This window comes from Hyaena hyaena, unplaced genomic scaffold (assembly GCF_003009895.1).
Source record: "Hyaena hyaena isolate Hyena2069 unplaced genomic scaffold, ASM300989v1 scaffold_1018, whole genome shotgun sequence".
In the NCBI taxonomy this organism is placed as follows: Eukaryota; Metazoa; Chordata; class Mammalia; order Carnivora; family Hyaenidae; genus Hyaena; species Hyaena hyaena.
Window position 1 is genome coordinate 416,319 of NW_024081650.1, and position 24,903 is coordinate 441,221.

At 34.5% G+C, this 24,903-nt stretch overlaps 1 protein-coding gene across 1 annotated transcript in view; it reads right to left on the bottom strand.

Annotated features, from left to right (window-relative positions):
• ARHGAP42 (Rho GTPase activating protein 42) overlaps positions 1-24,903 on the bottom strand; it is a 268,642-nt gene that overhangs the window by 54,963 nt on the left and 188,776 nt on the right. The window contains exons 6-8 of the mRNA XM_039221800.1: positions 15,819-15,929; positions 7,617-7,721; positions 5,401-5,530 (exon numbers count right to left, since the gene is read on the bottom strand). Coding sequence (XP_039077731.1) covers positions 5,401-5,530; positions 7,617-7,721; positions 15,819-15,929 — 346 coding nt within the window. The remainder of the gene's footprint in view (positions 1-5,400; positions 5,531-7,616; positions 7,722-15,818; positions 15,930-24,903) is intronic.

A 24,903-nucleotide genomic window follows, 5' to 3' on the forward strand; every position in this document is an offset into this window, starting at 1 on the left:
ACACCTTTATAACATGGCTTTTCCTGCTGAGGTTTCTAACATCTCAACACTCTTACCTTGAAATTTCTTATTTCTTTCTTGATTTATTTTCTTCTTAGTAGTTATCACTATCTAAAACACGATAAATTTTATGAATTTATTATATTTATTGTTTGTTTCTGCCACTAGACTCTAAAGCTCTATGGAGCAGGAACATGTGATGTTCTGCTCACTAGTATACACTTTTTCTTTTTGAGAGAGACATAGGGAGTGCACACATGAGCCAGGGAGAGGGGCAGAGAGAGAGAGAGAAGAGAGAGACTGAATCCCAAGCAGACTCCACACTCAGCACTAAGCCTGACACAGGCCTGGATCCTACAACCCTGGGATCATGAGCCAAAATAATCAGATGCTCAATGCTCAACCAACTGAGCCACCCAGGTGCCCTTTACTAGTATAAAGTTAATCCTTAGAATAGGTCCAGATATTGGTTGTCTATCAATAAATACTTGACAAATGAATGAAGGAATTAATTTTTCATCTTTCTAAGACTTCACTAAACTTGGAGTTATTTCCTCTTACCACTAATCTGAAAAAAAGTGAACTCAAATAACTCCTTAAAGTAAAAATAACTTTTACTTTTCATTTTAAAACAAAGTTATATATGTATAGTGCTCATCTTCCCCCCTATAAATACTGTGCAACTCTTTCCCATAGCATACCACATTATTCTCCTATATTCTCCTTAAGGAATTAGATGCTGCTGCTTCACCAGGGAATAGGGATGCACAGTGAGGTCAATATTTCCATGACTAAGGTAGAAGACTTTCAGTTTTCACACAGAGAAGCCAATTATCCTCCCGGAGTGGGCTGAGTGGGTTGAAAATGGGGTCTGTTTTCTGTACAACTTCTCCATCTAGGCTCCCATCCTGCTTAAGACCTGAATCTTTCTAGCAACAATTATCTACAATATTATTGCTGCCTTGGTTTTATAATCATATATTTAAAAGCAAGAAATTGTAATGTAAAAATACACCACTTGAGAAAAGTGTTTCATGAGCCATTTGAATTTTTTTTTCTGTAGTAACAGTGCCCTTGGTGTCATGTTTAGCTTTAAAATACTTAAACAACTCCAGATTTAAAATTATAGCTATACACTTTGTAATCACAAAGGATTGTTGCAATAAACTTCAATTCTGTTTTAGGGCCATTTTACACTATAATACTTAAGCATACTTGTTGATAATTCTGTTACATGCAGTCTAAAATACTTAAAGGCTTAGAGTTGATTAGACGAAAGTGGCTGGATAAAAATATTTATAGTGACTTTATTACTTAAGAAGCAATTTATGAGCAATAATAGTAATAATTTTTAAATAAAGCTGCTGTAATGCTCTGATGACATTTTAGACCTAGGTTGTTTTTTTCCTGCCTCCATCTTAAGTACAGAAACTTGTGTATTTAATCTTCAAGTTTGTTGTACACACATGCTACTTCCTTTAAAGTTGCTTGGCACTAGGCCAGAACAGCTGTTACTAGACAAGAAATTTTGAAGTCCTTAAAAAAGTTGGGAAAATAAAAATTTATTATATCTCTACAGCTGCAAAATAAAACAAGCTTAATTATCTTACCCAGTAATCATCTGAGGTTGCTCACATGATGTTTGTGGAATAGAAGGAAATAACATTCACTAAATACCTACAACATTTTATCTAGATATTTCTAAGGTCAGACATTATAGAAGACTGATGCACTACCTATTGCACTGAAGAGGCAGGTTACGTCAGACATTATAAAGAGCACTTTACATGTAAAAAAATATAGCCTATGAGATGGAGATGGCACTACTTTCTCCATCAATAGGGCAAGTGATCAGAGTTGCTATTTTTAGCAGAATAATAATAATTTTTAGCAGAATAATAAAACAAAACAGTTGTTTTAAGAGTCTAATGAGATAGATCTAACTTGCACAGAATAGTACATGTTCATGGTAAGTACTCTCCACCAGTACTGTGGATATAGAGACATTTTATATACATTATGTCCATTCTTGCAACATTATTACTGGATGGGTATGTGTATTTTTCTTTTATAAATTAGAATACTGAGCTCAGAAAATTGTTCAGAATAACCCAGTCAACAGGTGGCAAGCATGGAATTTGCACATAGTTCTGACTTTGGAACTCATGCTCTTCCTGTTTAAAATGAAGTCCATTAGAATGCAATTTAATGTATGCCCAGAAGTGGCTAAAAACCACAGTTCTAGATAAAGTGAGGCTTTGTGTCCAAACTGCAATGATCTACTACTATTGCCCCATCATATCCACCTCCATTCATCACTCAATTTACAGCTCTGACATTTACTATTGATCACTGGTGCTAATTGCATGTGCTTGTCTTATGCCTTCCACTATGGAATAAAGACTCTGGAGCCAAATTCTTCATCTCATCTTCTATTCCCCATAGAATGTATTCATTCAGTATATAGCAACAGTACAATCAATAGGTTTTAGTGAACTGATCTGATTTTCTTATAAATGCTTTCAAATATACAAAGGGGAAAAGGGCTATAGATATTTGTCCCTTGTATGAAAATAATTCCATGGGTGCCTAGGTGGCTCAGGTGGTTAAGCGTCTGGCTCTTGACTTTGGCTCAGGTCACGAACTCACAGTTCGTGAGTTAGAGCCCTGTGTTGGGCTCTGGGCTGACAGCTGTAGCCTGTTTGGGATTGTCTCCCTCCCTCTCCGCCCCTCTCCACTCATGAGCACACATGTGCACTCTCTCTCAAAATAAATTAAACAAAAATAATTCCAAAGGGATATAAATCCATTCATTTTCTTTTAAAATACCCAGGCAATGGCAATGGGAAGTGGGGAGATGCTGAATAGGAAAAGAAAGAAGAGAGGAATTATATTGGGGCATAAGAGCAATTTTGCAGGTGATGAATGTGTTCATTATCTTGACAGTGGTTTCATGGTTTCACAGGTGCATATATGTGGCAAAACTTATCAAACTATACATTTTAAATATTTGCAATTCATTCACTAAAGCTGTAAAAACAATGCAGGTAGATACAGAGAATGCTGAGAGGATACTTTCTTAGGAGCAGGAAAGCAACATGAAAGGAGAAGATGGTAAAGAAAGAAAGTGGGAGAGTCCAATTGTGCAAGTCTCAAAGGCCACACACCACTAAAGGGTCATCACAGGAGAAGCGCAACAAGCCAGCCTTGTAGAGGGGTGTGCTAGAAAGCACTGCAGAGGGCGGATTATAGACAGGCAAGCCTAAAGGCAGAAAGAGAGCAATTATGAGGCCACTGCAAGACTGTGGAGATGAGAGAAGGTGTGGGTTCAAAGGTTATCAAGGAGATAAAATGGAAGGAGTGGGCCCCAAGTTACAGGGAGACAATAGAGTTAAGGAGTTAAGTGATTATCTCCAGTTTCTAGCCTAAGAAGGTGGGTGACATCAATTAGAGGGATAACAAATTTCAGAGGGAAGATTAATGTCAAAAAGAGCTTTATAATAATCTAGGACTGACCCAGAGGGGAAGTCATGTATCGTAAAACACAAGATACCAACATCAGATGGCTTTTCACAAAACACTGAATTTTGTCCACTGATGCAGTCCCCGAATTATTAAAGGGCCTATGCTTATAGTCTGACCCAAATGTCCAACAACTGGAAACCAAGTAAGTAAACTACAGCATTGTCCAAGGGATGGACTCGCAAATAACAATAAACATGATGCATTTGAAAATTAATGTACTAAAGAATTTAGCTAGGTAATGCAGCTTCTTTTCTTAGGACAAAATATTGTGTCTCCATAAGGATTTTAGCAACTGGGGAATAAAAACAAAATCCAAAAAACTCAAGGCATTAAAATTATTGAGTCTTAATGAATAAAGAAATATCTTTAAGCAAGAGGATGGCACTTCCTCTAACACATGCATGTTTGTACAAGCCTCTCTATCTATTGATAGATGTATTCATTTTTCTGCTCAGCAAAACATTTTATTGATGCAAAATGTAAGCTCAATGGACCCTCAACCTGAGGTTTTCAAAACGAGTACTCAAAAATTTCTTTAGTGTCCTGAGTTAAATCCATATACCTTGCATGTAACCAATGAATAGGTTTTTTTTTTTTTTTTCAAGAAATTATGGTGAAAACAATTTATTATGATCTAATTACAGAATAGCTAGGCAGGTCATTAAATTTATTGTGACATTCAAAAGCAGCACACTGGTCAAAGTTGATCACGATGAAAGAGAAAATCCTCAAATCCAGATCTGAGCAAGCAGTACACTATCATCTAATCCATATAGTAATAGATATTTGCTGAGTTGTTAAAGCCAATCATTATTTGCTTATACACTGCTATCTGACAAATGAGCATCACCTGAGTGAGAATGTCAACCATAAAATGTGCTGGCATTTTAGTAATCATATTGCATTATGTCAAAAACTTTCACAGCCAACCCAGAATCTCTAGCTTTCCCATCTCAAACCTTTTAACTATAACATTTTACTAACTAACCAAAACAAGTTCATTAATCTATCATCTACTGATATGGAGAACTCAGAGCAGTGCTACTCTATGTGGTTTTTGAGCCTCAATATATGAGAATAGTACAGAAAGCAAAAATAAGTATTTCAAAACTTGTACAGTGATTTGGCATTACTGCAAAATCCAAGCATGTGACTTAAGTTTTACAAAGACAGATGCATAATAATAAAAATAATTGTTCCTTTACCACAAACAGTATGAGACTGGTGCATTGGCATATCTGGTTTGAAACGGTTAATTTGGTCCAACTCATTCTACTCAATGCAAGCATCATGCAAAAAGAACCCTAGTTATACAAGTTTGGATGAGTTTTTATTAATTTTTGTGAGAAAAACTTTCTTAGTATGAGGCAATTATAATAGTGTCTTGTTGTGTCTGATGCTTATTTACTAACCTCAGGAAGTAAAAGGTGCCAATCTGACATTACATAATTGCCAATTTTACTCCTAAAAACTGATGGAGCATAGAATTAAATGAAATAATGCTGTGGGAAGAGAAGAGTATTATAGTCACCAGGATGATTCATACTGATAAAGACTGTGAATTTCAATTTTTCATCAAACTTTAAATTGAGATTAGCTGTCACAATTAAATTCTAAAACTGAACTCATGTTACCGTACCATCAGTGAAGGTTGTAAGTTCCAAGTTCAATAATATGCCAACTTGGAGATCCTGATGGCGAAATGTGGAAAAACTTCCTCACTCTGATGGTGGTAGTGGGAGAGCAGACTAAATATGATAAAGCTGTAAGGAATTGTAGTCTTCCTATTTGAAGGAAAAAACACTAACCAAGTCAAATCTCACAGAAACAGAATCTTAATTATAAGAGACATTAAGTTACATCTTTGTGACTCACGTTTCTCCTGGACATAAAGATAGCCTTCCATTGTCCACTGGCTGGGCGGTCTGTAATCTTGGTTGGCAGATTTCATTCTTTGCATCAACCGCTCTACCTCTTGTCGAGTACTTTCAAAATTATTCCTTGTCTTAAGTAAATAGAAACAACAATTTCATTCCTTGTTTCCTACCAGTTTTGAGGAACTTCCAGTCTAAAGTTTTGAAACAAATGGTGAAATTGCTGCAAATGGTGCAAAGGATAACTCTGTCTGTCTCAGCACTATTCACCACATCTTTGACCGTATATGTTGAGTCCTACGGTCTGATTTTGAATTGCTTTATTGAAACTTTCCTGAATGAGCTTCTGCATGTTTGTTTGTTTTTTTAATGTGTGTGTGTGTGTCTGAATGTGTATACTATATTCCCATTTCCTACTCTAACAATCTTCCTTAACAGCCAAATCATAACATTTAAAAATATATTTATGAAACAGAGTTTTATGTTCACTAACACCTAAGGTAAAAAAGTGCATTATAGGGTTACTGGTTGGCTGAGTCAGTTAAGTGTCCAACTTATGACTCAGGTCATGATATCACGGTTTGTGAGTTGGAGCCCCGCATCGGGCTCTGTACTGAGCTAGGAGTCTGAAGCCTGTTTCAGATTGTGTCTCCTTTGATTTCTGTCCCTCCCCTACTCACACTCTGTGTCTTTCTCTCTCAAAAATAAGTAAACATTTAAAAAAGTTGCATTATATTGAAATAATAATCAGGAGGTCAGTGTATAAATTAACTCATAAAAATGAGTGGGTTTCGTAGTTCTAACATCTTCTATTACAAAAAAATATTTTACTCACATTACAGCACATTTACTTAAGGTAAGACATAGAAAGCATAAAGCCTTTCTCTCCCTTTTGTATTCAGGCCACATTATTTCAATAATGTGTTTGGAAGCAAGCAATATGTTTGGAAATATAAAAATTATCACTACCCAACTCTAAAATTTGTTATGGCACATAATACAAGAACTGAATCCCAAAGTAAGTTAGGAAAATTTTCTAAATTGCCAGTTTTTCTGCTTTTTAAACTTTTTTTTTCAAATTCTTTTAAACATAAGGATCAGAAAATTTTCCAATTCTTTACATTCCTCTCTTGTTCTTGAATTGCAGGAATTTAAAAAAATATTTTGGCCTTTATAATTTTCCCTTTTAGTATTTACAAAGAAGTCCAAATGCATTCCATATTGAAAAACAATGAAATGACTTGCGTGTGAAACTGATTCTGCTAAAAAATCTAGATAAAAAAAAGCTAAAACCCAAAATACAAATAAGATAAATCCAATTACTATTTCTCATGGGACACTCAAACTGCATAGTGCCATTTACTGAACATCTCCGCAATGGCAAGAATCAGATAAACAGTGAAAAACAAGCTTTTTATAGAAAACTAAGTGAAAACTTTCCAAACTATTTTGGCTATAGAGTACTAGATTATTAGGGTTTCAGAAATAACTTCATTCATACAAAATTCTCAACAATTAGAACTTTCCTGTCAGGTTCAATAATGCAGGAATGGGCTGGATAAGTTTTTTGTATGTTTTTTAATGTAAGTGATGTTTAGCATCTGCAAATCTGAATTTGTATAACTAAGAAACTGGATATTAAAAGGATTAGACAACTTATAAAATAAACTAACAAAAATATGATGTTTGTATATAATTCTCAATTAAGCTTTAAAGCAATTATTATGAGTGCTTAAAAACATTCAAATTCATTAATCATTAATTATTCAAATTCAAATAAAAATATCATATATATTACATACAGTTTCGGAGGAGAAAAGGGCATTCCTTCAGTGCTTAAGTACAAACTCTTAATTTCACAAACATAAAAATGTTAGCCTTTCAGAAAATAAGACTTGCCAGAGGTCACCAAGTAAAGCAATGAGAACACTGGATAAAGGCAAAAGTTTCCAACTTTCCAAGTATCTAGTATGTAAATCTCTGTAATACTTATTTCTATGAAATTGGCCACCATAAGTTTTTCTAACATATGATTAGCTCATTCCTTGTATACTTTTAACCAGGAGCTAGAAAAAAATGTTTTAATAAATTTATTAAACAGCTTTCCTAAATTTGGTAAATTTTTGACATACTCCAAGGTTTGGCTGGATTATAATTAGTTTCTCTGTCATCATCTGATTTACTAAGGAGAAGCAATAAGAACAGCTATAGTCTTACGTTCTGCAAGTTGAACTGAAGCTGTTGCTTATATGGTGCAAATTCCTGGGCAAGTTCGTATCCCTCGTGGTAAAAAGTAAATAAACCCTGCAGGAATGACAAAAGCTGCAAAAACAGAGAAATGTAAGAAACTATGAAAATATGTTTTTAAAAAAGATGACCATTAAACATAATAAACTGGGAAATTCTATCTCATTCTAACTCCTCAACCTAATAAATTTTCAACCCCCTTTGTTTGGCAAAGCAGACACTAGAGTTATGAATGTGAAACAAACCACAAAAGCTAATTTTTACTCATTTTTGGTAAACAGTGACAGGGAGAGTTGTTCTATTAACTATCCTACTATTCAAATGCATTGAAAAAAATATCAGGGACGGACCATTAGGATAAAGGCCAAAGTGACATAGTTCCTACCTTAGAAGAGCTTCTAACCCAAACAGAGAGATAAAATGTGCAGATTTGAGGAAGACTAAACTAGTAAATTAGAGATAAGGAGTACCGAAGGGGAGGAATAAGAGTTTGGCTAGATAAAATTAAGAAAAATTTCACAAGGTGGCAGTACTGACTTGGGGATTAAGTAGACAACATTTTAGCAAGTATTAGGAAGAACTGAAAACAGAGAAAAGAGCTGAGCAACAACGTGGAACTGGACACAGATCTTTCATATAAAGAATTAGAGTAAAATCCTCTTTAGGAAATTACAATGTCTATTATCCTAACTTTCTAATCTCAAACTCACATCCGCTTATTTATTAGTGTCTAATTCATACAGCAAGAGTAGTTCTCCATTACAGGACACGGTTGTTTATACAGAGTAATTACAACTGAAAATTATTAATTTTTTTCACTGGGATTTTTATAACAAACTTCACCAATTTGATCTCTTCCTACAATAAAGGTAGAAAATACTTTTGAGAAATGACTAATGTTTTTTTAATAATTTTTTAATGTTTATTTGTTTTTGAGAGAGAGACAGTGTATGTGAGCAGGGGAAGGGCAGAAAGAAAGGGAGATACAGAAGTTGAAGCAGGCTCCAGGCTCTGTCTGAACTGTCAGCACAGAGCCTGATGCAGGGCTAGAATCAATGAACTGTGAGATCATGACCTGAGCTGCAGTCAGACACTTAACCAACTGAGCCACCCAGGCGCCCCATGTTTGTTTGTTTGTTTTTAATTCAAATAGCATATTATGTCTGTAAGCTATTATTTTACACTAAGGAAGAAACACTGTTTGAAATTTTGATATGTGACTAAACATCTCACCATTTCCTATGTCTGGGGATTCAGCTTAAGCACCAAGTGGTTTATATGTTATGATTTCCAAGAGATAACTACTGGTTCTGTCTGAAAACAAGGACATAATGCTTTTCTTCCTATAATAAGTCAACTTCTTACAAAGTTATGCTCGTGTCAGAAAGCACATACTTTCAAATTGGTTTTAAGTTGTTATGTTTAAAGACTTTCCTCCTCTTGATTAACAATTCTTGATGTCAAAATATACTGTTTTCCAATTTTAGAATTTCTTTCCACTGTCAATTATATATCAGTAGATAATTACTATCAAAATAAATATTCAATAGATTATCCTTCGCTGAAATGATGCTACAATATGTTTGCTGAAATATCCAATAATTTAAAATATAAATTATTTTATATGTGCACACATTGCAGCCTAATTAAAAAGAACTATATCTTAAAACAGGGTTAAGAGTAAGTTTAATTAATTGAGATTTGGATATACAGATTTAGAAGTTTTCAAAGACAAATAAGAAAATACTTTTTTCTTAGAAGTATACAGACAACTAGTCTTTTAAATATCTGAATAATAGTTTATGAAGTTGTTTGAAGGGGTATTTCAAACATGTATTTCATGTTTTAATGTCTATAACTGGTTTCCAATTAAACTATTTATTATTAAGTAGATGCCATACAAGGAAGATTCCAATTTTATTCTATTATTATTCTATAATTTTATTCTAATATTATCTTAAGTATACAGAATTTAATTAAACTCATAAAGAAGATAAAAATATCTGAAGTAAGTCTTCCTATAAAATACCAAATTCCCCAAGATCCTTCTAAATAAATAAATCTATTGGCATCTTCTAGCAGAATTCGGATTTGCTCAGTAGCAGACAATGCATGCTGAGCACCCACTAGGGAAAGAACAATTTGGAGTGAGGTACAAAGAAATTATCTAGCAAGAACCACCCATCTTTTCCTTTTGTTACCTACTTTGGAAGCATGTTTTGTGAAAATTTAAAAAAGACCGCATGTATGAAATAACTGCCACTAGATGGCAGTAAAGTCAAACTTTTAAAGGCTTGAATAAATACTAGTTTATTTTTATCCTCAACAAATTCCATGAGACTAAATTAAGGTAACGTAATAAGACAGCCTAAAAATCTTTAAGAATTCCATTTCCTATATGCTGTCTTCTGTGTTCAATCTGTCTGATTGAGTGGAGCGGTTTGGGAAAGATTACTGTCTCAGTTTAGCTTAAAGTAAACCTTACCTTTAAAATAATAATAACAACTAGTAAAAACTACTGAAGAAACAGATTAGGCTTTAATATTAAGTCACTTTTATCGCCAGCAAAAGCTTATATAGCACTTTATTATTCCCAAGGGTTTTAGAATCAAATAACCATTTGTCATTCCAAACACCCGACCAAATATAAACGTTGATACTACATTTACAGATAATCATTTGGCAAAAGAAAGAGAGCAAATGAAAAAAAAATCATAATTCCCCATGCCACTAATCACCAGGTTTCAAGCTTACGGACCTCCAGTTATCAGCGATACTGTGAATGACAGAGAAAAGTGAGAAGGGCTGGGGCTAGCATGGAGTGAGGAGAAGAATCCTGAAGCGACTGATGCATTAATTGCAGGACTGTTGCTCAAATTGAGAAGAACTGAGATGTAAAGCTCTTATAAGGTGATCCATTCCTTATTGCCTAAGAAGTTAATCACTGAAAATCTTAGGGAATCCATTAACAAAACTACTAGAACTGATAAACAAGTTCAGCAATGCTGCAGGATACAAGATTAATACACAAAAATCAACTTTATTTTTATATAGTTGGACTGAACAATCTGAAAATGAAATTAAAGAATCTCTTTCATAATAGTTTCAAAAGAATAAAATACCAAGAAATAATTTTAAGTATAAATTTGAAAAGTATATACTTGAAAAGTATAAAACACTGTTTAAGGAATTAAAGAAAGTTTAGATAAAAGGCAAATACTTCATGTTCATTAATTAGAAGAGTTAATACTGTTAACATGGCAATACTCCACAAATAATGTGTAGAGCGAATGCAATCCCTATGAGAAGCCTACCTGACTTCTTTATAGAAAGTTACTTTATAGAAGTGACATGCTGATGCTAAAATTCATATGGAATTACAAGGAAACCAGACCATCAAAACAATCTTAAAAAAGAAGAACAAAGTATTTAAACTCACACTTCTCAATTTCAAAACTTAATACAAAGCAATGGTAATCAATATAGTGTGATATGGCACCAGTATAGACATTAAATCAATGAAAAATTATTGAGAATTTAGAAACAAGCCCACATATCTAAGGTCAACTTATTTTCAACAAGGGCACCAAGATCATTCATTGGATAAAGAATAGTTTTTTCAGCAAATATTTCTTGGACCACTGGGTAAACATATACAAAAGAATGATGTTGGAACCATACTTCACACCACTGACAACAATTAACTTAAGATGAGTGAATAGTACGATATGTGAATTACATCCCAATTAAGGCTACTTAAAAAAAAAAAAAATTTCACTTCACATACACAGAATACTATACTGCACTGAAAGAAATCCAAATCTAATATAAGACCTCTACATTTAGGCACTGGAACCTTTAAGAAGATTGGCAACATAGGGCAAAGACATTAATTTTCATCTAATACAAGTGTCCAGCCTGTGAGTTATTAAACTGGTACTTTCCGTTATTCTTTACTCAGAGGAAACACATAAATATCTTAGATGATAGCCTCAAAATAACTATTAAGTGCTTTAAGTTTAATGCTGAGATATTCAGAGGAATTTATTGAATGGAAAAGAAAGGATATAAGAATATAATCAAATAAACAACAGGTGCTGGTGAGGATTCAAACAAAGGGGAACCCTCTTACACTGTTGGTGGGAATGTTAAACTGGTGCGGACACTCTGTAAAATAGTATGGAGGTCCCTCAGAAAGTTAAAAATAGATCTTCCCTATAAAGAACAAACTGAGGGTTGCTGGTAGGGGGACAGTGTATGATGGGTATTGGGAGGGCCCCTGTAGTGGGCACTGGGTAATGTGTATGGGTGAGGATTACCGGGTTGTTCATGTTATGCAGTACTGCACTGCATGTTCACTAATTGGAATTTAAATAAAAACTTGAATCACAAAAGTAAAAATAAAAAAATAAAGAACATCAACATTTAGATAAGGTCTTTACGCAACTGATTTCTAAAACAAAGTACAAGGTGATGAGCCAACCAAACCAATGCAACACATTTTTCTTACTTTTCCAAAATTCCATTCACTATCTAACTCCTTTTGCAAATTGCAAATTTTCAGTAGCAGTAGCTAGAACTAAATCCAAGGGCCAATGCAGATTTCAAGATAGTTTGGCTTTATTGTTTCAATTTTACAGAATAACTATTTTTAGGTTTTTAGCAAATTTAACCCCTAGGCCTAAAAATTTTGAAAAAATTAATGACATTTTCTTTTTGCTCACTATAATTTACCTTAAGTTAAATGTTGTGTATTAAAGCTAACCTATCACACTGAAAAAGAACACAAAAAGGTTTTACTTTTAGGACTGCAGGACTATATATTATCTGACTTTAATTTAATATATAGTATTTAGTAACTTAATTATTTAATTACTCAAACTTTAGACAACTCAGGATATACTTTCTAGTATACTTCATGATATAATAAGCAAAAAAGCTAAAGCATATTAAGCAGATTAAGCGAAATTTTCTTTAGCATGAGATTTGAAATTAAAGTTAGCAGACTCAGGACAGAGTTTCAAACACATTATTTTTAGTTTACACGTAATGGTTTATTTTTTGTCATTTTAAAAAAAATGTTTGCTTATTTCTGAGACAGAGAGTCTGAACTTACACATCTTGTCAAATCTGAAAGGACTTTTTTTTTAGCACTGCTTCACAGAAACATAATATGAATAAATGCAAACCAATGTGAAAATTTAAGTCTCCTAGGAGACACATAAAAAACCCACAAACCTTTAAACCAAGTGAAATTTAGTATTTTATTTAACACAGTTTATCCAATAGATTATCATGTCAATAGTTAAGCAATATAAAAGCCATTTTAATGAGATATTTTATATACTTTTTTGTACCAAACCTTTGTAATATAGTAGGTGTTTCATATTTACAGCCTATCTTATTCTAGACTTTTATTTTGAATGTTTGATAGCCATACATGGTTATTTGCTACCCTACTAGATAACATAGGTCTATAGATCACCAGTTAACTATAATCACCTTCTATGTAAGATATATAAATGGGGGGGGACCATTAAAATTATATAACTTATAAATACTGAGTTTAAAAAGTTTATTTTCTGTATCCTATAAAACAATTACATAGTTTAATAAAAAAACATAAATGCTCCCTGTTCTTCTATGTATTTGAACCAGCTTTTCCATGAAATAATGACACTGTAGGAATATTTATTTCTAACACAGTGGTATCCTCTTATCTAAGGTTTTGCTTTCTGTAGTTTAGTTACCCACAGTCAACCACAGTGTAAAAGCAGATAATCTTCCTTCTGATATTATCATTAGGTCTATAGTAACTTAACATTTTTGCACAGTAGAGGAAACAATAAACAAAACTAAAATGCAACTTGTGGAATGGGAGAAGATGTTTGTAAATGACATGTCAGATAAAGGGTTAGTATCCAAAATCTACAAAGAACTTATCAAACACCCAAAAAATAACCCAGTTTAAGAAATGGGCAGAAGACATGAATAGATATTTCTCCAAAGAAGACATACAAAAGGTTAAAAGACACATTAAAAACTTCTCAACATCACTCATTATCAGGGGAATATGAATCAAAACCACAATGAGATATCACCTCAAACCTGTCAGGATGGCTGAAATTAACAACACAAGAAACAACAGGAGTTGGTGAGGATTCAGAGAAAGGGGAGCCCTCATATACTGTTGGTGGGACTGCAAACGGTGCAACCACTCTGGAAAACAGTATGGAGGTTCTTCAAAAAGTTAAAAATGGAACCACTTTTATAATCCCTATAATCCAGCACTTGCACTACTAAGTATTTATCCAAATAAATAAATACTGATTCAAAGGAGCACATACACCCCAATGTTTATAGCATTACTACCAACAATAGCCAAACTATGGACAGAGCCCAAATGTCCACTGACGATACATGGATAAAGAAGATGTGGTATGTATACATATATTTACAACAAGATGGGCAGATCTAGAGTGTGCTATGCTAGGTGAAATCAGTCAGAGAAAGACAAATACCATATGATTTCAATCATATGGAGAATTTAAGAAAGAAAATAGATGAACATAGGGGAAGGGAAGAAAAAACAAAATAAGATAAAAGCAGAGAGAAAGGCAAATCATAAGAGTCTCTTAACTGCAGAGAACAAATTGAGGGTTGCTGGAGGGGAGGTGGGTGAAGAGATGGGCTAAATGAGAAGGGGAACAGGAATTTTCAGTATTTGTCATCTTCCCAGACTAGGGGTTGTGAGGCTGCTTAGATCTCAATGAGCCACAGATAAGCTTCAGAAGGTCCCTTAAGTCATATAAAATTTAATAAGATCCCCAAAATATCTACTAAATATGAGGTTACTAACTCATTCTAAGGGATTTAAGGACTTAGCTGTCTGACAAACAGAATTTGTAGTTAAGACTGTAATCCCAAATAAAAGTTAAAAATTAAATTCCTGAGCCTGTGTTATGGTCTTCAGTTCCTTAAATTTATCTGGTTGAAGGTTTAGGCTTATAAACTTGCCAAGTGCCCAGTTAATAGGAAAGAGTCAGGTAGCTTCAGCTGAAGGGAGAGAAGTGAAGAAGTGGCTGGGAGCCAGGCAGGGTCTAAGAACTTTTCCTAGCCTCTGCTCTGCCTCTTTCCCATCATCCTTAAGAAATCATTGATGGTTTCCCATCAATAAATTAATTTCATCAAATATATTTTAAACTGTGTCTTATTTTTCTTTTCCATATCATCTCCACTAAAACAGGAACAGACATTTTATTTCTTATTATAAATATATTTTTAAAAAACTGATATAGGAGGAAAAATATAGACTAAATCATCTTTTTAGATTACCTATGTATTTAACTACTGCTCATCTCATGGGCCTTGACATTATATATTAATGGAAGATCATCTTGACTTATAGAACTTACCTTTACTCACCACAGATGATGCTTTATGAAGATGCCTACACAGGTGACATTATAACATATTATGGTAGAACTTGGGGGGGGATGCTAAAAAAATGAGGTAAGCTTATAAAGACCAGCTACCTGTTCTTTCCTATAATGTAACTTACATTAGGGAATCCATTACTTTTTATATTACTTCATAGGGAAGTCAGGAAGATCCCAGACTTGCAAGGAAGTGGAATGGAACAAAGGATGAAATATAACCTTTTATTTTTTCCTTTTACCTAAAAGTTTAGTGGTGAGCTATATTTACATAGGTATATACAATGTAAATTCTTTTAATTTTAATTTTTCTATTAATAAACTATTTTAAGAGCAGTTTTATGTTTATTTAAAAATTGAGTAGAGAATATAAAGAGCTCTCATATATTCCTTCAGCCTCCACCCCCATACCCCCATTATTAACATATCAGTATGGTACATTTACTGCAAATGATAATCAAATAATGATACATTATTACTAACGAACATCCATATTTTACGTTAGGGTTTACCTTTTGCCTTGTATATTCTGTAGGTTTGACATGTATCCACTGTTACAGTAACCTACAGAATAGTTCTATTGCCCTAATAGTGCCCTGAACTCTACCTATTTGCTCTCCTCTATTTCTCCCTTCCCTTCTGTTTAAAAAAAAATCACAATTTTCAACTGAAAAACCATTTTTTTTATAGGATGTGTTGGAATGACTATTTTTTATGTAGGGAAACTGAAACTTACCGGCTCAACAAATTCAAACTTCTTTTTTTCTTGAACCTCTTGAATTTTAAAGACATATTCTAGTGATGCTTCATAAAAATTTTGATGTTCTCGGTCAATCTGTGTATCTGCCTAAGGAGTAAAAAGAGAGGCAAATCGTGACACAAAGAATAATTATTGATGGCTCTTATGTAGAAAAGGCCTCAAATTCTATTCTACTCCAAAATCTCTATTAAAAATTAAGTGCTACAAAAAGTTTTAATATAGCAATTTTATTATTATGTTTTAGGCATACAGAGACTAGGAAAACATAGTCCTTGCCCACCAGAGTTTACAGATCATGGAGTATAAAGGGGCAGTGGGGAGTAAGTGTACAATATTCGGTACAAAAAAGATAAAAAAGGCATCTAAATGTATATGAAAATCTATGGGATTACAGGAAAAGAAACTAAATTCAGGAGGAAAATGGTGGTGGTATGAGTTGAATCTTAAGATGAACAACTGGCAGTCAAAGATGAAAAAGTAGAGGCATGGAAGAGACTGACAGTGTTTGGCTGCAGAGTAAAAATGGAGGGCAGGAGGGTTAAAAGTAAGGCTGGCATCACACTTTAAAAAATCTTGGATGCTGTATAACAAATTTTGTATTTTAACTGAGTGAGAATCATTTGAGAATATTCAGCAGAGTCACATCGTTAGGTAAACTATTGGAAAGGGAATACTCATAGCAGAGACAAAAAATAATTCAGTGGTTATAAACTAGAGAATGATATGACACCAATGCTATGCACATTTATTATTTATAACTGCAACAAGGTTTAACTGATAAAGTGTGAGAAAGTGTTATTGAGATAATTTTTTTTTTGGATATTGCCCTCCTCTATACCCACTATCATCTTCTGATGTCCTCTTTAAAACTGACCTTGGTTTACTAGCAGAACCATGATTTTACTTTTTTTTTCCAGTTTTGCACTCTAACTGCCAGCTGAGATTACAAAAAGCAAATGAAAAGAATGGGATCTCTGGAGTACTAAGTATCCACCAACAATAATATGGGAACAGAAAATTGCTTTGTGGAGACATTTAACAATGCTAATTTTACATAATGAAGCTTTCAACCTCCACCAAAAAAAAATACTAGAATTGATAAATGAAATCAGTAATGTCACAGGATACAAACTCAAGGTACAGAAATCTGTTGTATTTCTACACACTAATCACCCAGCACCAGAAAGAGCAATTAAGAAAATAAACCCATTTATAAATGCACCAAAAAGAATAAAATACCTAGGAATAAACTTCTAACTCTGTGAAAAATGTTTGTGGTATTTTAATAGGGATTGCACTGAATATGTAGATTTCTTTGAGCAGTACAGACATTTTAATACTATTTATATTTCCAATCCATCAGCATGGAATGTCTTTACACTTTTTTCTGATCATCTTAAATTTCTTTCATCAGTGTTTTTAATTTTCAGAGTAAAAACCTCTTTGGTTAGGTTTTTTCCTAGGTATGTTATTATTTTTGATGCAATTGTGAATGGGGCTGTTTCTTTAATTTCTCTTTCTGCTTCTTCATTATTGTTGTGTAGAAATGCAACAGGTTTCTGTACTCTGATTTTCCTTCCTGCAACTTTACTCAGTTCGTTTATCAGTTCTAGCAATTGTTTGGGGGCATCTTTTGGGTTTTCAATATAGACTATCATGTCACTTGTATATATGAAAGTTTTGCTTCTTCCTTACCAATTTGGATGTCTTTCATTTCCTTTTGTTGCCTGATTGCTATGGTTAGGACTTCCAGTACTATGTTGAATAAATCCTTCTAAACCCTAGACAGTTTTTCTATGAATGGAGACTGAACTTTGTCAAATGTTTTTTTCTGGATGATCATATGGTTCTTATCCTTTCTCTTATTGATATGATGTATCATGCTGACTGATTTGTGAATACTGAACCACCCTTTCATCACAGGAATAAATGTCATGTGGTTGTGGTGAATGATTTTTTAGTGTATTGATAGATTCTGTCTGCTAGTATTTTCTTGATGATATTTACATCTATCTTCATCAGAGATATTGGCCTATAGTTCTCTTTTTTGTGTGTGATGTCTTTATCTGGTTTTGGTATCCGGGTAATGCTGAGCTCCTACAATGAAATCCAAAATTTTCCTTATCTTCTACTTTTTGGAATACTTTCATTAGTATTAACTTTCATTAAATGATTGGTAGAATGTGCCTGTGAAGCCACCTGGTACTGACTTTTGGTTTGGGGAATTTTTTGATTATTGATTCAATTTGCTTGCTGTTTATCAATTTGTTCAAATTTTCTGTTTCTTCCTGGATCAGTTTTGGTAGGTTATATGGTTCTAAGACTATCCATTTCTTCCAGGTTGTCTAATTTGTTGGCACAGAGTTTTTCATAATATTCTCTTATTATTATTTGTACTTCTATAGGGTTAGTTGTTATTTCCCCCTTCTCATTGGTGATTCTTTTGAGTACTTTCCCTTTTTTTCTTGATAAATCTGGCTAGAGGTTTATCAATTTTATTGATTTTTTTAAAGAAAAAGTTCCTGGTTTCATTGTTCTGTTCTAGTGTTATTTTAATTTCTATATCATTTACCTCTATACTTATCTTTACTATTTCCTTTCTTGTGGTGGCTCGGTTTTGTCTGTTGTTCTATCACTAGCTCCTTTAGCTGTAATGTTAGGTAATATATTACTAGCTCCTTTAGTTTGTATATCTGAGATATTTCTTGCTTCTTGAGGTCAGCCTGTATTGCTATAAACTTCCCTCTTAGAACCACTGTTGTTGCATCCCAAACATTGTGAATTGTTGTGTTTTCACTTTCATTTGTTCCCATGTGATTTTTAAATTCTTCGTTGATTTCTTGTTTGACTCATTCATTATTTAAGTAGCATGCTATTTAACCATTAAGCGTGTGTAATCTTAATTTTTTTGAGATTTTTTTGAGTGATTGACTTCTAGTTTCAAAGTGTTGTGGTCTGAAAAAAAATGCATGGTATGACTTCAATATTCTTGAATTTGTTAAGGCTTGTTTTGTGGTACAGTGTGTGAGCTATTCTGGAAATTGTTCTATATGCTCTCCAAAAGAATGAGAATACACATTCTCACATAAGAATTCTCATTCTTTTTGAGTGAACATGGGTCATTCCTGTGAATAGATCATGCACGTGGGTCAAAAATCAGCCCTTAAGAAGTACAAAAAGACTGAGAACATATGCACGTTTTCAGACCACATTGCTTTGAAACTTGAACTCAACAACAAGAAAAGATTTGGAAAGACCACAAATACAAGGAAGTTTAATTTCATCCCATTAAAGCATGAATGGGTTAACTAGGAAATTAAAAATAAATAAGAAAGTACATGGAAGCAAACACAAATGAAAGCATAACAGTCCAAAACCTTCAGGATGCAGCAAAGGCTGTCGTATGAGGGAAGTTTATTGTAATACAGGCCTACCTCAAGAAGCAAGAAAGGTCTTAAAAAAAAAAGAAGAAGCAAGAAAGGTCTCAAATAAACAACCTAACCGTATGCATAAAGGAGCTACAAAAGGAACAGCAAATAAAGCCTAAAGCCAGCAGAATGTAAATAATAAATACTAGAGCAGAAATAAACAAAATACAAATTAAAAAAGTAGTAGAACAGATGAATGAAATTAGGAGCCAGTTCTTTGAAAGAATAAAATTGATAAAGCCCTAGCCAGACTTATCAGAAAGAAAAAAGATCCAAATAAATAAAATCACAAATGGAATGGGAGAGATCACAAGCAACACCACTGAAATACAAACAGTTATAAAAGAATACTATAAAAAACTTATGTGCCAGCAAACTGGGCCATCTGGAAGAAAAGGATAAATTCCTAGAAACATACAAACCAACAAAACTGAAACAGGAAGAACAGATTATTTGAATAGACCCATAACAAGCAAAGAAACTGAATCGGTTATCAAAAATCTCCCAATGAACTAAAGCCAGTCCAGGGCTAGATGGGTTCCCAGGGGAATTCTACCAGGCATTTAAGAAGACTTGATGCTTATTCTTCTCAAACTGTTCCAAAAAAATAGAAATGGAAACAAAACTTCTAAACTCATTCTACAAGCCCAGCTTTACCTTGATCCCAAAACCAGACAAAGACTCCACTTTTTTTTTTTTTAAAAAAGGAAAACTTTTTTTTTTTTTTTACAAATAGTTTATTGTCAAATTAGTTTCCACATAACACTCAGTGCTCATCCCCAAAGTGCCCTCCTCCATGCCCATCCTCCCCTCCCCCCCACATCCATCAGTCCTCAGTTTTTGTCAGCATTCAAGAGTCTCTCAGGGTTTGCCTCTCTCCCTTTCCCCCACCATTTCCGCCCTTCTTCTCCCCCTTATTCCTCCGTCAAGTTCCTCCTAATTCTCCTATACGTGCAAACATATGATATTTGTCCTTCTCTGCCTGACTTATTTCGCTCAGCATAACACCCTCAAGGTCCATCCATGTTGCTACACATGGCCAGATTTCATTGTTTCTCATTGCCATGTAGTATTCCATGGTATAGATAAACCACATCTTCTTGATCCATTCATCTGTTGATGGACACTTAGGCTCTTTCCATGTTTTAGCTATTGTGGAGAGTGCTGCTATGAACATTGGGGTACATGTGCTCCTATGCCTCAGCATTTCTGTATCCCTTGGGTAAATTCCTAGCAGTGCTATTGCTGGGTCATAAGGGAGTTCTATTGTTAGTTTCCTGAGGAACCTCCACACTGTTTTCCAGAGGGGCTGTACCAGTTTACATTCCCACCAACAGTGTAGGAGGGTGCCCGTTTCTCCACATCCTCGCCAGCATCTAGAGTTCTCTGATTTGCTCATTTTAGCCACTCTGACTGGCGTGAGGTGGTATCTCAGTGTGGTTTTGATTTGTATTTCCCTGATGAGGAGGGATGCTGAGCATCGTTTCATGTGTCTGTTGGCCATCTGGATGTCCTCTTTGGAGAAGTGTCTGTTCATGTCTTCTGCCCATTTCTTCACTGGGTTGTTTGTTTTTCGGGCGTGTAGTTTGGTGAGTTCCTTATAGATTCTGGATATTAACCCTTTATCTGATATGTCATTTGCAACTATCTTTTCCCATTCCGTTGGTTGCCTATTAATTTTCTGGGTTGTTTCCTTGGCTGTGCAGAAGCTTTTAATCTTGATGAGGTCCCAACAGTTTATTTTTGCTCTTGATTCCCTTGCTTTTGGGGATGTGTCAAGTAAGAAGTTGCTGCGGTGGAGGTCAAGGAGGTTGTTTCCTGCTTTCTCCTCTAGGGTGTTGATAGTTTCCTGTCTCACGTTCAGGTCCTTTATCCATTTTGAGTTGATTTTTGTGCATGGTGTGAGAAAATGATCTAGTTTCATTCTTCTGCATGTTGCTGTCCAGTTCTCCCAACACCATCTGTTAAAAAGGCTGTCTTTTTTCCATTGGATATTCTTTCCTGCTTTGTCAAAGATCAGTTGGCTGTATACTTTTGGGTCCACTTCTGAGTTCTCAATTCTGTTCCATTGGTCTATGTGTCTGTTTTTGTGCCAATACCATACTGTCTTGAGGATGACAGCTTTGTAGTAGAGGCTGAAGTCTGGGATGGTGATACCTCCCGTTTTGGTTTTATTTTTCAGTATTACTTTGGCTATTCGGGGTCTTTTGTGGTTCCATACAAATTTTTGGATAGTTTGTTCTAGTTTTGAGAAGTATGCTGGTGCAATTTTGATTGGAATTGCATTGAATGTGTAGAGTGCTTTAGGTAGTAATGACATCTTAACTATATTTATTCTTCCTATCCATGAGCATGGAATGTTTTTCCATTTCTTTGTGTCTTCTTCAATTTCCTTCATAAGTTTTCTATAGTTTTCATCATACAGATCTCTTGTATCCTTGGTTAGGTTTATTCCGAGGTATTTTATGGTTTTTTGTGCAATTGTGAATGGGATCAGTTTCTTGATTTCTCTTTCTGTTGCTTCATTATTGGTGTATAAAAATGCAACCGATTTCTGTACGTTGATTTTGTACCCTGCAACTTGGCTGAATTCTTGGATCAGTTCTAGTAGGCTTCTGGTGGAGTCTGTCGGGTTTTCTATGTAGAGTATCATGTCATCTGCGAAGAGTGAAAGTTTGACTTCCTCTTTGCCAATTCTGATGCCTTTGATTTCCTTTTGTTGTCTGATGGCTGATGCTAGGACTTCCAGCACTATGTTAAACAACAGTGGTGAGAGTGGACATCCCTGTCGTGTTCCTGATCTCAGGGGGAAAGCTCTCAGTTTTTCCCCATTGAGGATGATGTTAGCTGAAGGCTTCTCATAGATGGCTTTGATGATGTTTAAGTAGGTTCCTTCTATCCCAACTTTCTCTAGAGTCTTTATTAAGAAGGGATGCTGTATTTTGTCAAATGCTTTTTCTGCATCTATTGACAGGATCATATGGTTTTTATCTTTTCTTTTGTTGATATGATGGACCACATTGATTGATTTGCGAATGTTGAACCAGCCCTGTAACCCAGGAATGAATCCCACTTGATCTTGGTGGATGATTCTTTTTATATGCTACTGGATTTGATTTGCAAGGATCTTGTTGAGAATTTTTGCATCCGTATTCATCAAGGATATTGGCCTATAGTTCTCTTTTTTTGCTGGATCTCTGTCTGGCTTGGGAATCAGAGTGATGCTGGCTTCATAAAATGAGTCTGGGAGTTTTCTACAGGCCAATATCCTTAATGAACATGGATGCAAAACTTCTCAACAAGATACTAGCAACTCGAATCCAAGAGTACATTAAAAGAATTATTCATCATAATCCAGTGGGATTTATTTCTGGGCTGCAGAGCTGGTTCAGTATGTACAAATCAATCAATGTGATACACCACATTAATAAAAGAAAGGAAAAGAACCATGTTATCTGCTCAAAAGATGCAGAAAATGCATTTGACAAATACAGTATCCATTCTTGATTTAAAAAAAAAACCCTCAACAAAGTAGGGACAGATGGAACATACCTCAACATCATTAAGGACATATACAAAAGACCCATAGCTAATACCATCCTCAATGGGGAAAAACTGAAAGCCTTTCCCCTATGGTCAAGAATAAGTTAAGGATATCCACTCTCACCATTACAATTTAACTTAGTACTAGAAGTCTTACCCTCAGCAATCAGACAATAAAAAGAAATAAATCACATATAAATCAGCAAGTCAAACTTTTTCTATTTGCACATAACTTGATACTCTATATAGAAAACCCAAAAGACTCTACCAAAAACTGTTTGAACTAATACATGTATTCAGAAAAGGCACAGGATATAAAATCAAAGAGCAGCAATTTGTTGCATTTCTATACACTGATAATGAAGCAGCAGAAAAAGAAATCAAGGAATCAACCCCTTTTACAATTGCACCAAAAACTGTAAGAATCTAGGAATAAATCTAACTAAAGAGGTAAAAGATCTGTACTCTGAAAACTATAGAAGACTTATGAAAGATATTAAGGGACACAAAGAAATGGAAAAGCATTCCATGCTCATGGATTGGAAGAACAAACATTATTAAAGGTATATATTATGCAAAGCAATCTACACATTTAATGCAATCCTTATCAAAATACCACCAGCATTCTTCACAAAGCTAGAACAATCCAAAAATTTGTATGGAGCCAGAAAAGACCTCATATAGCCAAAGCAACTCTGAAAATGAAAAACAAAACTAGAGGCATCACAATTCTGGATTTTAAGCTATATTACAAAGCTGCAGTGAAGACAGTATGGTACTACCATGAAAACAGACATACAGATCAATGGAAAAGAATAGAAAACCCATAAATTGATCCACAACTGTACAGTCAACTCATTCTCAACAAAGCAGGAAAAAAATATCCAATGGAAAAAAGACAGTCTCTTTAACAATTGGTGTTAGGAAAACTAGACAGCAACACGCAGAAGAATGAAACTGGACCACTTTCTTACACTATACACAAAAATAAATTCAAAATGGAAGAAAGACCTAAATGTGAGACAGGGAACCATCAAAATCATAAGGGAGAGGTGCCTGGATTGCTCAGTTAGTTAAGCCTCTGACTTCATCTCTGGTCATGCTCTCATGGTTTGTGAGTTCAAGCCTCTGCTTGGGATTCTCTCTCTTTCTCCCTCCCTCTCTGCTGCTCCCCCACTTATGCACACTCTTTCTTTCTCTCTCTGTCTCTCAAAATAAATAAATAAATTTAAACAATCTGTAGAGAAGAACATAGGCAACAACTTCTTTGACCTCAGCTGGAGCAACTTCTTACTAGACACATCACCAGGGGCAAGAGAAACAAAAGCAAAAATGAACTATTGGAACTTCAAGAGAAAAAGCTTTTTGCACAGCAAAGGAAACAATCGATAAGACTAAAAGGCAGCCTATGAAACGGGAAAAGATATTTGCAAATGATGTACCAAATAAAGGGTCAGTATCTAAAATCTATAAAGAATTTATCAAACTCCACACCCAAAATATAAATAATTCACTTAAGAAATGGGCAGAAGACATGAATAGATACTTTTCCAAAGAAGATATCCAGATGACTGGCTAACAGACACATGAAAGATGCTCAACATCACTCATAATCAGGGGAATACAAATCAAAAGCACAATGAGCTATCACTTCATACCTATCAGAATGGCTAAAATTAATACCACAAGAAACAAGAGGTGTTGGCAGCAATGCAAAGAAAGGGGAACTCTCTTACACTCTTGGTGGGAATGCAAACTGGTACAGCCACTCTGAAAAACCATATGGAGGTTCCTCAAAAAGTTAAAAATAGAACTACCCTATGACCCAGCAATGGCACTACTAGGTATTTATCCAAAGGATACAAAATACTGATTCAAAGGGGTACATGTACCTTGATGTTTATACCAGATTATCAAAAATAGCCAAACTATGCCAAACTATGGACTGAGCCCAAATGTCCATTGACTGATGAATGGAAAAAGAGAACGTGGTAGATATACACAATAGAATATTATTCTTTCATCAAAAAGAATAAAATCTTTCCATTTGCAACAATGTGGATGAAGCTAGAGTGTATTACACAAAGCGA